Genomic DNA, 16,663 nt, shown 5'->3' with positions numbered 1-16,663 from the left:
ACCTGGGACCCTGGTGCTGTGAGGCAGCAGTGCTAACCACTTACCCACTGTGTCGCCCTCAATGGGGCGGCACGGTGGCACAGTGGTTAGCACTGCTGCCTCACAGCGCCAGAGACCTGGGTCCAATTCCCGCCTCAGGCGACTGACTGTGTGGAGTTTGCACATTCTCCCCGTGTCTGCGTGGGTTTCCTCCGGGTGCTCCGGTTTCCTCCCACAGTCCAAAGATGTGCAGGTCAGGTGAATTGGCCATGCTAAATTGCCCGTAGTGTTAGGTAAGGGGTAGATGTAGGGGTATGGGTGGGTTGCGCTTCGGCGGGGCGGTGTGGACTTGTTGGGCCGAAGGGCCTGTTTCCACACTGTAAGAAATCTAATCTAATCTAATCTAATAGAGTGACCAATGGAGTTTTGGGACCAGGGAACAGTGCACTCTCCAATCTCGGTTGTAACACCAATGATGAGGATACCCACTCTTGCTCTTGCCTACCGACCTCAGTGTCAGAAATGGAGTGGCCACTGTGCTGCTCTGCCACTTCTAGAGCTCCCTTTCCCTGGCTACTAGTACCAGGAAAAATGAGATTGCAGTCCCAGTCTGCACCCTCTCTCTTTGATCCTTTTCAGCTCTCTATTCCTGGAGGATTAGAAGAGGAGGGATATTACTTACCCCACAATAATGTCTAAGTGTGTGGGCCAGGCATTCTGGGGGCACTTGGGTGCTTCACGGCATTTGGCCAAATGTAGTGACCTTCCAAGGATCTGACAGAGAAGTGCTCATTGACCAAACTGCATCCGTTCCTTAGATAGAGGCTACTATGCCCTGACCCCATTGCACTGTGAATGGGCACTCTCTCCCAACGACTTGTTAATATCTGAACCTGTTTATAAATGGACAGGAGCTGAGCTGAGGTACTCACCTTGGTGTAGTGAAGAAGGCTGTTTATTTGCTTGCAGCTCCACCAATTCCTCCAGTAACCCCATGATCTTCTGAGAACCTTCGCGGGAATGTCCGTCCAAGTTTACTTGGACAAGGAGGTGTCTAGTTTCTGTTCTGGGAAAGGGGGCCTTCCACCTTTCCCCAGTCACCGGGGACAGAATCTACTGAGTGTCACCACTGAACCGCAGTGTTACCCAGGAATCTCCTTTCCACTGTGTTGACAAGCCCCAGAACACTGCCATGTTGCCTTCTCAGCCACTGGCAGGTGGGTTTGGATCTTCAGGGAAGGTTTCAGTCAGGGATGTCTGCTGTAGCACTCTGGTAACCCTTAAAAGATGGCACCAACCCATCTCTCAGTGCATCCTGGTGGTGATTTTCTGCCTGTTTGTCCAATGTAGTGTTTATTACAGTTCTTGCACAGTATTTTATAAATGACATTAGTTTTGCTTGTTGTCTGTTTAGGGTCTTTCAAGTTCATTAGCTGCTGTTTTAGTGTGTTGGTAGGTTTGTGGGCTACCATGATGCCAAGGGGTCCGAGTAGTCTGGCAGCTATTTCTGTGATGTCTTTGAGGTAGGGGAGAGTAAAGGGAACAAACAGGCAGAAAACCCACCACCAGGATACATGAACATCAACTAGCCACGAAAAGACATGACCCACTCTCACTAGTATCCTTACATACAGATGAAGAAGAACACCACTTCGACTGGGAAAACACATCCATCCTAAGACAAGCCAAGCAGAGACATGTACGAGAATTCCTAGAAGCATGGCATTCCAACCGGAATTCTATCATCAAACACATTGACTTGGACCCCATTTACCACCCCCTGAGAGAAAGAACAGGAACTGACACCACCATAGGAAATGACATCGCCAACCCAAAGAAAACCAAACATATAAATAGAAATCAGGAATCATCAGCAGTGCTTTGCCCAGACGCTCACTGAAGATGTTACCGAGTATGGCGACGAAATGTCTGAAAATGAACCTTCCAGCTCAGCGAGCAAACCTATATCCAGAACTTCAACCTTAGCTACAAATCTTCTCAAAACTCACTAATTCTGATTTAGAATAGAAACCCATGAAATCCTTTCTGCTCCCTTATATCCATGATAACCTCACCTAACTGAAACCTATTGATCTTTATTATGAAAGTGTGAATTGACAACTTCTGCGGCTTTATACCATGGACCTAGTAGTGAGTGTTGGTAGCAGATTTGCAAACTTCTACCTGCCTTTGCAGATGCTCTTCACTCCTAAAAGATTGGCTCCAATTTTTAAGCTACAGTTCCCAGTCCTAGACTCCCCAACCAGCGTAAATAAGTTTGAAAAATAATTGATCAAATGACCACTTAGCTTTCTGAATTGGAGGAAACCAAGTGTACTTTGTGTAATCTCTAATCAATAAAATCAGAAAGTGCTGGAGAAACTCAGCAGGTCTGGCAGCATCTCTGGAGAGAGAAACAGAATTAACGTTTCGAGTCCAGTATGACTTGCTTTCAGCAGCTGCTGCCAGATCTGTTGAGTTTCTCAATCATTTTCTGTTTTTATTTAAGATTTCCAGCAATCTTTTGCTTTTATTTGTTCAATTTCTGTATTGTGCATTGCATTTAATCCTGAGAGTCCAGGGCTCATTCTGGTAAATTCACAACGTATTTCCCTCAGGTCCTCGAAAGATAAAGGAACTTCCTGCTGAACAAACAGTGCGAAGTATGCTATGAGAAATATTGCTTACCTTGAGGTAGAACAACAGAGGGTGGTCAATGCCAACTCTACCAAATCCTCCCACAAATATTCTGCCCCCCACCCCACATCTCTTACAAAATTACACTGAGTGAGAAAGAAGCCCTGAATTCTGGCGAGTTTCTGGATCTTACCATAGTGTTGATTGGAAAGTTTCAACTGGTTGGAGAAATTCAGATGCCAATCACAGAAGAAGGAAAAGAGAAACATAATTAAAATCACGTCATTCTCAAGATGTGGAAGTAAAATGAAATGCAAGTGAAAGAATACTAAGGATAATTATTTTGAACCCTTTTCCAAAATGTGGCATCTATTGTTCATCCTCAGTTGAGTGTTTTTCAAGACCATAAATCATGAACCACACTAGCATAAGAATGGAATCTATAGGGCCCCATCAGTTGAGGATTGACAGATTTTTGTCTATATAGTTATGGTTTTCTTCATGGTTTTTTTGATTTTCTAACAGCCTCATGGTCAATGTACTGACATTGGTTTTGCTATTCAAATTGCCCTGGTGGAATCTTAACTCATGATCTAATTCAATACGAGTCCAGTTAAATCACTGTGCCCCTAATTCAGATGTTGTTCTGCAAGTACTCATGTAGCCATGATATTTGAATGTCACGATAAGGAAGTTGGGCCTTTAATGGAACCACAAGAACCAGCCCACCAGAGTTTGGATATCTTACTATGAAGTTTAATAAGGGTTACCTTTCTCCTTAGTATCTCTCAACTTGATGTACTAAATCAGCAGGTGCTTGGGAACCCCACCACTTCCAAGTCACACAGCAGACTATATAGTGCTGCTTTGTCACTGTCAACATCCTGGAAGTCACTACCTTATGGCAACATTATCATCTGGCCTGCAGTAATTCAATAACACTCACCATCTCCTCTGCAAAGGACACCTGGACAATAAATCCCAATTTGCCAGCAATTCCCACATCCACTAGAACGATTAGCCTTTTTAAAACATGAATTATGGGACAAGGCTAATCTGAAGAGTTTCTTTAGAGTTCATGAATTACCTCCTTGTAAAGTCTCTGCAATTCCCTTTGTCCTGTTTCTTCAAGGAATGTGTTTTCTTCCGAGTTATAATTGGCATGAGTCTGTGTGTGTGTGTGCGTGCTTGTGTGTATGAAGATGAGCTGTGTTGTTACATTTTATTTTATAATAAGAAATATAGTTCATTCATTATGACGTCAGTGCCTACTCCTGTGACATCATTCCCCACAGCAATTTATTTTGCCAATTTGTTCCCCTTTCGTGGAGCCCCCGTCTCTCTTATGGGCTGGGACTCCAATTGCACATTACTATCCTGCTCAGATGGGCACTCATTACACCCTTAGATAACTTAGTAGGTATCCCAAATCCCAAGAGTCAAAAGGTCATGATTCAAGTCCTACCCTGTGACCTTGAATGTGCCGTCCAAGCTGAATATCCTAGTGCATGACTGAGGGCATTGTACTTTGTGTTTACCCATATTTCAGTGTCATTTTATGTATGCCTCGTCTTCGATAAACAGCAGTGGGTGCCGGATCAGTTAATTTTAAGTGCTAGATACATTTTTGCTGAGCAAAGGTATTAAAGGATTTGGGTCAAAGGCCGGGATATGAGCTAGGCCACAGATCAGCCTAGCCAATGATCTGATTGAATGGTGAAACTAGCTCCAGGGCCTGAATGACCTGGGGTGACTCAGTGGTGTCTCACAGCACCAGGGACCCAACTTCAGATGACTGTGTATATGGAGTTTGCACATTCTCCCTGTGTCTGTGTGGGTTTCCTTCGGGTGTTGCTGTCTCCTCCCACAGACCAAAGATGTGCAGGATAGGTTGATTAGCCATGGGAAATGCAGGGTTACAGGGATGGGGGTGGGGGGTGGGGGATGCTCTTCAGAGAGCTGGTGAAAACTTGATGGACAAATGCCTGCTTCCACACTGTAGGGGTTCTATGAATCTATGACCTCCTCCTGTTCCTAAGTGCTAAGCTAAAGCAAAACCTACCTCTTGTGTGGATGTAAAAAGTCCCAAGGCTCTATTTTGAAAACCATTTCTTCAAAATTGGCCGGTACATTTCCTGCATCACATTTCAGTGCTTCAAAACTACTTTAGTTTGAAATATTGTGGCTGATGGGAGTCTGAAATAAAAGGCATTTTACATGTGTTTTCAATTTATGACTTAGATGAGGGAGTCGAAGGGTGGGTCAGTAAATTTGCAGATGATACAAAGATAGGTGGAGTTGTGGACAGTGAGGACGGCTGTTGTCGGCTGCAGAGGGACTTAGATATGATGCAGAGCTGGGCTGAGGAGTGGCAGATGGAGTTCAACCCTGCCAATTGTGAGGTTGTCCATTTTGGAAGAACAAATAAGAATGCGGAATACAGGGTTAATGGTAGGGTTCTTGGTCAGGTGGAGGAACAGAGGGATCTTGGGGTCTATGTACATAGATCTTTGAAGGTTTCCACTCAGGTGGATAGAGTTTGTAAGAAGGCCTATGGAGTATTATCGTTCATTAGCAGAGGGATTGAATTCAAGAGTCGTGAAGTGATGTTGCAGCTGTACAGGACTTTGGTTAGGCCACATTTGGAGTACTGTGTGCAGTTCTGGTCGCCTCACTTTAGGAAAGATGTGGAAGCTTTGGAGAGGGTGCAGAGAAGATTTACCAGGATGTTGCCTGGAATGGAGAGTAGGTCGTACGAGGATAGGTTGAGAGTTCTCGGCCTTTTCTCGTTGGAACGGCGAAGGATGAGGGGTGACTTGATAGAGGTTTATAAGATGATCAGAGGAATAGATAGAGTAGACAGTCAGAAACTTTTTCCCCGGGTACAACAGAGTGTTACAAGGGGACATAAATTTAAGGTGAAGGGTGGAAGGTATAGGGGAGATGTCAGGGGTGGGTTCTTTACCCAGAGAGTGGTGGGGGCATGGAATGCGCTGCCCGAAGGAGTGGTAGAGTCAGAATCATTGGCGACCTTTAAGCGGCATTTGGATAGGTACATGGATGGGTGCTTAATCTAGGATAGAAGTTCGGCACAACATCGTGGGCCGAAGGGCCTGTTCTGTGCTGTATTGTTCTATGTTCTATGTTCTATTTATTATACGGTATTCACAATTTACGATGTGCTCTCCTGTGCATTAGAGAGATCAAACAGAGATTGCATGACCACATTGTGAAAAATCTTTATTTTAAAATTAATTAATAGGATGTGAGCATGGTTGGCTGGTCTACTCCTAGTTGCCCTTGAGAAGGGGGTGGTGAACTGACCATGTAATGGAGATACAATGACATTACAGAGTTAAAGAATATTGATCCAATATCACTGAAGGAACATTGATATAAGGCGGTGATGTTCCCTTGCATCTGCTGCCCTTATCCTTCTTGATGGCAGTGGACATGAGCTTGGAAGGTGCTAAGAAATCTTGGTAAATTTCCGCAGTGCATCTTTTAATTCATATGCACTGCTGCTGCCACTGTGCATCAGTGGTGGAGAGAGTGAATAATTTGCCAATGTGGTGCCAATCAATCATCCTAGATGGTTTCAAATTTTTTGAGTGTTGGGTTGCACTGATTGAAGCAAATGCATAGTATTCCATCACACTCCTGACTTGCAGGTGATGTACAAAAAGTATGAAGAAAGTATCAAACATAATTCCTGTCACAGATCATTGTAGACACTGTCTGATTGCATTGTTATTTTCTCTTTAGAATAGATTCCATCATTTCCCCATTGACAGAAGGTTAACTGGTGTGCAGCTTTCTCTATACTGTTTCCCTTCTTCCTTGAACAAAGCTTTAACATATGCAGATTTCTAATTGACTATGGCCTTTTCAAAATCTGGGAAATTATGGAAGACTCTGACCAATAATTCATCCATTTTCTCTGCAGCCAATTATATCAATATTTAAGGATGCAACCCAATAAGACTCCACTAACTAGAGAGCATAGGTTTAAGGTGAGCTAGGAGAGATAAAAAAAGGGTCCAGAGGTCCAATTTTTTCATACAGAAGGTGGTGTCTGCAATGGGCTGCCAGAGGTAGTGGTGGAAGCGATTACAATTTCATCATTTAAGAAACATTTAGACAGGTACATGGATGGGATAGGTATGGGGATATGAACCAAAAGCAAGTGGACTTGCTTAAATGTGGAGCTGGACAGCACAGGAAAGTTGGGAAGAAGGGCCTGTTTTCTTGCAGTAGACCTCTGATTCTAAATCAAAAGAACCCATCAGCATTCTGTCTCATTAGTTTGTTTACATTTTCTCTCACAATCACGAAATTCCTGCTGCCTGTTGCCCCTTAATTTTTCACTTTCCTTGGGAGTGTTGAAACTTCTACCATGAACACTGTTGCTACTTCTATCTATTCCTTGCAAATCTGTTGTCATGGTAAGTCACTCGTTTGTTTCACATCATCCTTTCGTATCCACTAGAAGCCGTCTGCACCCACTGTAATATCGATCATCCAACACATCAAGGTCAACACCTTTGCCTACTCTACTTGTCTCCACGTTACCCTCTAGAAAAGATAGCTTGCCAGTCCAGCTTCTGTTCTGAGTGCGATTTTTTTAAGAGTTCTTTTTGTATTTGTAATTTCAAGTGCTTCTGAATTGATCTTATTGTCTGTGAATTAAATTTTACACATGTTTCTGCATCCAACTTTCAAAAGCTTCTATTTTATTTCATAGATCTCAGCATATGGTCCAGATGTTTGAAGTATATAGGGAAAATGAATAGCATACATTATCCTATGAGTTTTACCTTTACAAGGCTGGGTTTCCTATGGTTAACCCATCTTTTATGTTACAAAATTATTTGCATCTCAATCCTCCTTCTGACTGCATCATATCTACCACTTGTTATTATCCTAAATAGACAAAAATACCTACTTCCTACAATCAAAGTATTTGTTCAAAATCTCTCCCATTTGCTTTCTCATTCATTCCCATTTTATCCTCAAAGTGACCAGTTTACTTTAGCTACTCTCTTCCTTTTTATATACTTGCCAAAGACCCTTGCTGTTTATTTTTATACTTAGTCTATTCATGCTAATTTATCTCTCTCTACAGGATTGCACATTTTATCTGATTCAATCGACTTCTTTTCTTAGGCTCTGATGGTTCATACTACTTGTACAGTCTCTCAACAGAATTTATCTGTGTTACAAAACATCTGTTGTGGTTCTGTTCGCCGAGCTGGGAATTTTGTGTTGCAGACGTTTCATCCCCTGTCGAGGTGACATCCTCAGTGCTTGGGAGCCTCCTGTGAAGCGCTTCTGTGATGTTTCCTCCGGCATTTATAGTGGTTTGAATCTGCCGCTTCTGGTTGTCAGTTCCAGCTGTCCGCTGCAGTGGCCGGTATATTGGGTCCAGGTCAATGTACTTGTTGATAGAATCTGTGGATGAGTGCCATGCCTCTAGGAATTCCCTGGCTGTTCTCTGTTTGGCTTGAACTATAATAGTAGTGTTGTCCCAGTCGAACTCATGTTGCTTGTCATCTGAGTGTGTGGCTACTCAGGATAGCTGGTCATGTCGTTTCGTGGCTAGTTGGTGTTCATGGATACAGATCGTTAGCTGTCTTCCTGTTTGTCCTATGTAGTGTTTTGTGTAGTCCTTGCATGGGATTTTGTACACTAAGTTGGTTTTGCTCATGGTGGGTATCAGGTCCTTTGTCCTAGTGAGTTGTTATCTGAGTGGCTGTTGGTTAGTGTGCTGTTATGAGTCCTAGTGGTCGTAGTAAAACATCTCCTTAAACGCCTGCCACTACTTGTCTGTACTTTAACTTACTTTCACATTCTACTTCAGCTGGCCCTGGCTTCATTCTTTGTAACTGCCTTTAAGTTTAAGACTTAAGATTCTACAGCTCAAAGCACTCTTCCTTAGTTGAAAATATAAAACCATCTTTTAATATTTTTTCGTAAGAAAAGTCTCTTCCATCTGTGGTGTTGATGTGACAGACAGGGCAGATCAGAGGCCAATGGTATTAGACATCACTTGATGGGAATTCTCGTGTGGATAAATCCAAAACCAGCTCATACTGAAGTGAGTCTGGTTCAACTAATACAATAACAAAATGCTGGAAATAGTATCTGTGGAAAGAGTCTTAACATTGCCAGCTAGATAGGACTTCTTTAGATCGGAAGGGAGATAGAAATGTGATGGATTTTATTCAATTGAGTGTGTAGATTGGGGAGCGTTGGTGATGGTGGTGAAAAGAACAACAAAAGGTAAAGCCTAGGATAGAGTTTGGGAGAATTAAATAATCGATTTATATAACAAATGGCAAAGGAACATAAGAGCAATGGTTAGGCCATTCAGCATCTCAAACCTGCTCTGACATTCTAGACCATCCATCTCAACATCACATTTCCACGTAATTCAAATCCCCTTAATAGACTTTAAGTAGTGATGACATCAATCTCAGTTTTGAACATTCTCAATGACTGAGCCTCCATAAACTTCTGGAATAGAAAATTCCAAAACATGTACGACACTATGAATGAAGAAGTTTCTCATTATATTGGTCCTTTTATTCTGGCACTGTGCCTTGATTATGGACCCCACAGCCAGGGGAAACATGTTCTGCTGTGAAAATTGGTAAGTTGCGAAGAAATTACCTCTCAGTCTTTTAACCTTCAGTGAATGTAGGCCCAATTTCCTCAATTTTACTTCATAGTACACTCACCATCCCAGGAAACAGCATATTCGACCCCCAATGCAATGCCTCTATACTGTATGCATCTTAGATAAGGGGAGCAGAACTGAACACAGTACTCCAGGTCCAATTCTATAAAAACGGAGCAAGACCTCTTCAGTTCTGTGCTCAAACCCTCTCAAAATAAAGACTAAAATGTGGTCTGTCTTCCAAATGATCGCAGCAAAGAAAAAGCATTGGTCCAGACCAAGACGGACTGGTTTCTGACAAAAAAAATGAAAACACGATAGGATGGCCTGAAATTCTAGAACATGTTGTTTATCTTCATTTTAAAGGGTCACCCCATCACTTTAAGGCTGCACTTTCAGGTCCTTATCTGCCCTACTAATGGAGTTATCTACTCCATGTCCACTGTATCCAGACACCAATCAGTGAATAGAGAGCAGCACTGAGACAATAAGTGCACATGTATCAGGTGGGGTGGGGGGGTGGGGGGGAAGAGAAAGGAAAGAAGAGAAGAGAGGGAAAGAGAGGAGGAGGGGTGGGAAGGGAGTGCGAGAGAGAAAGCACAAACTCCTCTGATGCAGAGGGAGTGTTGCCGAACAAAGAGACCTTGGAGTGCAGGCTCATACCTCCTTGAAAGTGGACTCGCAGGTATTTAGGATAATTAAGGCGGCATTTGGTATGCTCTCTGTTATTGGTCAGAGTACTGAGGAAAGGAGTTGGGAAGTCATGTTGCGGCTGTACAGGACATTAGTTAGGCCACTGTTGGAATATTGTGTGCAATTCTGGTCTCCTTCCTATTGAAAAGATGTTGTCAAACTTGAAAGGGTTCAAAAAAGATTTACAAGAACATTGCCAGGGTTGGTGGATTTGAGCTACAGGGAGAGGATGAACAGGCTGGGGCTGTTTTCCCTGGAGCGTCGGAGGGGTAACCTTCTAGAGGTTTACAAAATTATGAGGGGCATGGATAGGGTAAAGAGAAAAAGTTTTTTCCCTGGGGTGGGGGAGTCTAGAACTAGAGGGCATAGGTTTAGGGTGAGAGGGAAAAGATATAAAAGCGATTTACAGGTCAACTTTTTCACACAGAGGGTGGTACGTGTATGGAATGAACTGCCAGAGGCTGGTACAATTACAACATTAAAGACGCATTTGGATGGGTGTATGAATAGGAAGGGTTTGGAGGGATATGGGCCGGGTGCTGGCAGGTGAGACTAGATTGGGTTGGGATATCTGATCGGTATGGACAGGTTGGAGTGAAGGGTCTGTTTTCGTGCTCTACATGTCTATGACTATGACTCTATGGCCTCAAACTAATCATGTACAGATATCCTGCTGACTGAGTGTGTAAGAGCCAGCACAAAACAGAGAGAAAGAGATATTACTGTACAGATACTACCCTTGCTGGGAAGGCTTCGCAATCTACTCAGACATTTTACAGTACAGGAGGAGTGACTTCTCCGAATCAAAAAGTGTACAGTGCAATTCAATCTCAAGTTAATTTTTTTTTTGGTTGATTTGTGAACATATGCAAAAATCAATAAATTTTATAAAAAGGCATGTTGAATGATATCACCATCTCTAGTTTCCAAGACCACAACCTCCGTGGTCAAAGCAGATTACTTTGCTATCGCTAGAGTTTGAAGCAGTGTTCAAAGAAGATATCTACATTGTTTGCATAGTCCATCGGTAAATCGTAACCGATGTGTCTGGCACCAAGATTCGCTGCGCCCACTGCTGAAGAACATTTCAGCTTCATCATGGAAAACTTGCATAGGTTCTTGGCCATTGGCCTTTGCTTGACTTCCTTTAACACTTCGAGAAACCCTGGAAGAAAGGAAAGAACTTGCATTTATATAGCACCTTTCACAACTCCAAAACATCCCAAAGTGCAGTTATTTTAATGTCAATTTGTACACAGCAAAGTTCCACAAACAACAATGTGGCAGTGAACATTTCAACCATTTTCTTTATTAGTGGATGTCACCTGACTCAGACACCGGAGAAACAGCCTGCTTCCCTTAGATACATATTCACGGATTACACCACCCAAGGGAACATGGGTTTGAAGATGTGTCTGAAAGGAAGTTTATTAAACTAATACCGGGGAATAAGGAGTTTCAGTTATGTGCTGAGACTAAGGCACAAGGAATTTTTCTCCCTGGAGCAGAGGTGGCTTCACACAGAACATAGAACGTTACAGTGCAGTACAGGCCCTACGGCCCTCGATGTTGCACCGACCTGTGAGATTTATCAGATGCCCAGTTTTATAAAAGGTGAATGAAATACTGGAGCAACTTCGTAGGTCTGGCAGTATCTATGGAGAGAGAAACAGTTAACATTTCAGGTCCGATGTGACCCTTCTTTAGGATTGCAACCTCTGCTGTTTTGCACTTAATTAAAATTGAGGAATTTTGACAAAGTTAATAAGAAACTATTTGCAATCATAGTAATTAAAGTCCAAAGATTTAAGTGAAACACAAGGAATAAGAATTGCTTTTTCTTTAAATCAGTGATTATTGAATATTTGGAATACACAACCTAAATTTGGAATAGATTTCATGAAGAATTTTAAGGGGATCTGGATAAATAGTTGAACAGGATAAAACTGCAGGGCTATGGATAAAGAGTAGGACAGCAGAACTCATCCAGTACACAGGCAATGGGCAGAATGACACCTGGATGTGCTACAAGACACTGTTACGTGGCAATCAAAGCAGAGTTCAGCTGATGAGGTAGGGAACCAGGGGCTCCGTCAGCAATTACCATACTACACTACGGATTGATCATGATAGGCCTTGTCCAGCACGCATGGGGCTGTCCCCATTGCCACTTACCATTTTTCAGGAGGTCCCAGCTGTTCCACACAGATCCCACACAGACTATAGGCAGACCAAACTTCCCATCAAGCAGTGACTGCAACACAAAGGAAAGCAATTAAACCAAACCATCAACCCAAATCTTCCCAAATGCAAAGCCAGAAATAGAGGTGTAACACAAACATCTCAGCGAGTCTCCCTCTTAGAGTTCATTCTTTATCTGCAGAGTGCTCCTCAGTGATATCAGCCTCAAGTAACTGTGTGGAGTATGCACATTCTCCCCCCATGTCTGCGTGGGTAACCTCCCACAGTCCAAAGATGTGCAGGTGAGGTGAATTGGCTACACTAAAATTACCCAAAGTGTTCAGAGATGTGTAGGTTAGGTACTTTAGTCAGAGGAAACGTAGGTTAATAGGGTAGGGGAATGGGTCTGGGTGGGTTACTCTGGACTTGTAGGGATGTAGGACTGTAGGGATTCTATGATCTACTCAGTGATATCAGATTGAGGTCCCATGAGGTAAAAACAATGACTGCAGATGCTGGAAACCAGATTCTGGATTAGTGGTACTGGAAGAGCACAGCAGTTCAGGCAGCATCCAAGTAGCTTCGAAATCGACGTTTCGGGCAAAAGCCCTTCATCAGGAATAAAGGCAGTGAGCCTGAAGCGTGGAGAGATAAGCTAGAGGAGGGTGGGGGTGGGGAGAAAGTAGCATAGAGTACAATGGGTGAGTGGGGGAGGGGATGAAGGTGATAGGTCAAGGAGGAGAGGGTGGAGTGAATAGGTGGAAAAGGAGATAGGCAGGTAGGACAAGTCCAGACAAGTCATGGGGACAGTTACTGAGCTGGAAGTTTAGAACTAGGGTGAGGTGGGGAAAGGGAAAAACAGAAACTGTTGAAGTCCACATTGATGCCTTTGGGTTGAAGTGTTCCGAGGTGGAAGATGAGGCGTTCTTCCTCCAGGCATCTGGTGGTGAGGGAGTGGCGGTGAAGGAGGCCCAGGACCTCCATGTCCTCGGCAGAGTGGGAGGGGGAGTTGAAATGTTGGGCCACGGGGCGGTGTGATTGATTGGTGCGGGTGTCCCGGAGATGTTCCCTAAAGCGCTCTGCTAGGAGGCGCCCAGTCTCCCCAACGTAGAGGAGACCGCATTGGGAGCGACGGATACAATAAATGATATTAGTGGATGTGCGAGTAAAACTTTGATGGATGTGGAAGGCTCCTTTAGGGCCTTGGATAAAGGTGAGGGAGGAGGTGTGGGTGCAGGTTTTACAGTTCCTGCGGTGGCAGGGGAAAGTGCCAGGATTAGAGGGTGGGTTGTTTGGGGGCGTGGACCTGACCAGGTAGTCGCAGAGGGAACGACATTTCCGCCACCTCCAAACAGACCCCACTACCAGGGATATATTTCCCTCCCCACCCCTTTCTGCCTTCCGCAAAGACCGTTCCCTCACCACCAGACGCCTGGAGGAAGAACGCCTCATCCTCCGCCTCGGAACACTTCAACCCTAAGGCATCAATGTGGACTTCAACAGTTTCCTCATTTCCCCTTCCCCCACCTCACCCTAGTTCTAAACTTCCAGCTCAGTAACTGTCCCCATGACTTGTGAGGTCCCATGAGCCAGTCCCCAGCCTGACCTCACCACCACAGTCTCTGTGGCTTTTGTTTTATGTAGATGTCCATTGGATGAGGACACCTCTGGATAGGTCAGTATTCATTACCCATCCTTAATTGCCCAGAGGGCAGTCAAGGGTCAACCACATTGCTGTGGGTTTGGAGTCACATGTCAGCCAGATGAAGGAAGGATGGCAGTTTCCTTCCTTAAAAGGACATTAGTGAACCAGATGGGTTTTTCCAACAACTGACATTGGTTTCATGGTCATCATTAGATTCTTCATTCCAGAATAATTAAACTCATTTGCTATGGCAGGGTTAAAACCCACGCCCAGAACATTACCTGAGTCACTGGGTTAATGGTCTACTGATAATACCTCTAAGCCAGCACCTCCCCTTGTTCAGCACCCCTGTTCAGACCGACAGAAATTTCTGTGGCATTAAGTAAGAGGAAGACCAAACCCATTGTTTTTGGTCTTTGCCGCAAATTCCGCTCCCTAGCCACTTACTCCATGCCTCTTCCTGGGCACTGAGGTGCAAACAGATTTTGCAGCCTTTACGTTGCGCCAAGTGTCAACCTTTTGTATGTTTCACTACTTTTTCAACCTCTGTAACATAAATTAGGAAGAGTGGGCCATTTGGCCCTTTGTGCCTGCACTGACCTTTGATAAGAATCATTCAGGGCTGGTCTGCTTGATCACCTAAACTTCCAATTACCTGGTCACCCTTGATGCTCCTGGTCTTCAATCAAGAACCTATACAACTCATCCTTAAAGAAATTCAATGACCCAGCCTACGCTGCTCTCTGGAGAACAGAATTTTCCAGACTAATGACTCTCTGGGAGTAAAAAGATTCTCATGTCAATCTTAAATGGGAAAGACTTACTTTTGAACTGGGTACCCTGATTCCGGACCCTCCCACAGAGGGAACCATCCTCTCAGCATCCACCCTAGCTAGTCCTATTGGGATATTTTATGTTTCAATAAGATCACTCGTCAGTCTTCTAAACTATGCTAGACCTATTCAAACTGTCTACTGTTCATCATAAGATAACCCCTTGATCTCAAGGAATCAGTTGAGTGAATTGTCTCTGAACTCTCTAACACAATGGCTCCTTCTCCAGGGAAGGAGGCCAAACCTGTATGCTCTACTCCAGATGTTCTTGTATCAATTTCCTGTACAACTGTCAAAGCTTCCCTTCTTTCATATCCCAATCCCCATACAATAAATAAAATAACAAAGAGCTGCAGTCGCTGGAAATCAAACAAAATCAGAAATTGTTGGAAAAACTCAGCAGTTCTGGCAGCATTTGTGAAGAGAAAGCAGAGTTAACATTTTGGGTCCAAAGCCCCCCTTCAGAATAAATAACACCATTCCATTTACCATCTTAATTACTTACTGTATCTTATGATTTATGCATCAGAGCACCCAGACCCCACCGTACCAGAGTTTAACAAACTTTCTCCATTTAAACAATGGCTGAACATACCATCACTGCAGCTGCAGAAGGTACATTAACCATACACTGCAATGTGAGAGACGTAGTGCCAGCAATACCGCCTGTAGTTGCTCACCTTAACAATCAACATTTCGGATGCTTTTTGGTCACTGCACCATTTGTCGCTTAGCTCAGCATTAGTGTGGTGCTGGAAAGGCACAGCAGGTCGGGTAGCGTCCGAGGAGCACGGTGATTGGCGTATCGGGCGAACGCCCCCTGCTCCTCGGGTGCTGCCTGGCCTGCAGTGCTTTTCCAGCACCACACTGGTCTTGGCTCTACTCTCCGGCATCTGTCCTGTCCCCTGTCCTGTTCCCGACTCCACTCCACTCCCTCGCTGCAGACTCTTTCTCTCTGACCCAGTGCCTACCACAGGGTCCTCACTGATCCATTCCCTGAGTGAAGCAGCAAGGTGAGTGAAGTGACAAGGGGCTTGGAGAACAGGGTAGCGAGTGAGAAGCAGCAATAATGGGTGGAGAATGTTGCTGTCTGCGGTATGGGCTTCCTTTTCCAGTGCACTGACAGGACAGTGTTAAATAATATCCTGACTTTCTATTCTTCCTGCCAAAGAGGATGAGCTGATGTTTTACTACATTATGCTCCACCTACAAAATCTTTGGCCAATCACTCGACCTGTCTGTGTCACTGCAGAATCCTTATGCCCTCTTCACAAATTACTCTCCTTGCTAGCACCAATATTAGGAACAAGACCCCAGCACTAATCCCTGTGGCACCATACCAGTTACAGATTGCCAACGAAAACATTACTCATTTACACCTATCTCCATTTCCTATTAACTAACCAATGCTCTGTCCTTGTTAGTACGTCACCTCCTACAGCACAACCTCTTACTCTGTCCGGTAATCTTGATGTGGTGCCCACCCAAGAAGTCTTTAACATTCCAAGTACATCACATCTAGAGGTTCCTGCACCTATATGACTTGTTGCTGCCTCAAAGTATATTAAATTACTCAAAAGGATCCAAGCTGGCTCTGCCTAAATTCCTTACAATGTTCTAAAAGCTCTACGATAACCTCCTCATTAATAACATGATTCTAGTCTTTAATAAAGTGATTTGTGTTTGCTCTATGTTAATCTAACTGACCCTGTTTTCTATCTCTTATTGGTCTTGAACTGAAGTGTGACATTTGCTATTTTTAATCTGATGGGACTTTTAACCTTAGAAATATTTAAAAAAACCTATCTACCATGATTAGACAGACTTTTAATCAGGAAGGGAATCAAGGGTTACAGGGAAAGGTAGGGAAGTATAGCTCAAATCAAGCACAATGCTATTGAATAGCAAAGTGGACTCGATGGGCAGAATGGCCTATTTTCCTCCTACATCTTAAAACCTAATGGTTACCATATCCTTTTTTTTTTAGGACCCTCAAGTGAAGTGGTCAATAACTTT

General features: G+C 43.8%; 1 protein-coding gene across 2 annotated transcripts in view; it reads right to left on the bottom strand.

Moving 5' to 3' along the window:
- Window positions 1-8,550: 8,550 nt before the first annotated feature.
- The window catches only part of nagk (N-acetylglucosamine kinase), a 30,779-nt gene continuing 22,666 nt past the window's right edge, over window positions 8,551-16,663 (bottom strand). For both annotated transcript variants that reach the window (XM_072577835.1, XM_072577844.1), the window contains 2 exons: window positions 12,164-12,242; window positions 8,551-11,153 (listed from right to left, as the gene is read on the bottom strand). In XM_072577835.1, the coding sequence (XP_072433936.1) occupies window positions 10,960-11,153; window positions 12,164-12,242 (273 nt within the window). In that variant the 3' untranslated portion in view covers window positions 8,551-10,959. The remainder of the gene's footprint in view (window positions 11,154-12,163; window positions 12,243-16,663) is intronic.

Source organism: Chiloscyllium punctatum, chromosome 1, assembly GCF_047496795.1.
Source record: "Chiloscyllium punctatum isolate Juve2018m chromosome 1, sChiPun1.3, whole genome shotgun sequence".
NCBI lineage: Eukaryota > Metazoa > Chordata > Chondrichthyes > Orectolobiformes > Hemiscylliidae > Chiloscyllium > Chiloscyllium punctatum.
Note: the sequence above shows the minus strand (reverse complement) of the source record. Positions and strands in the feature narration are given on the sequence as shown.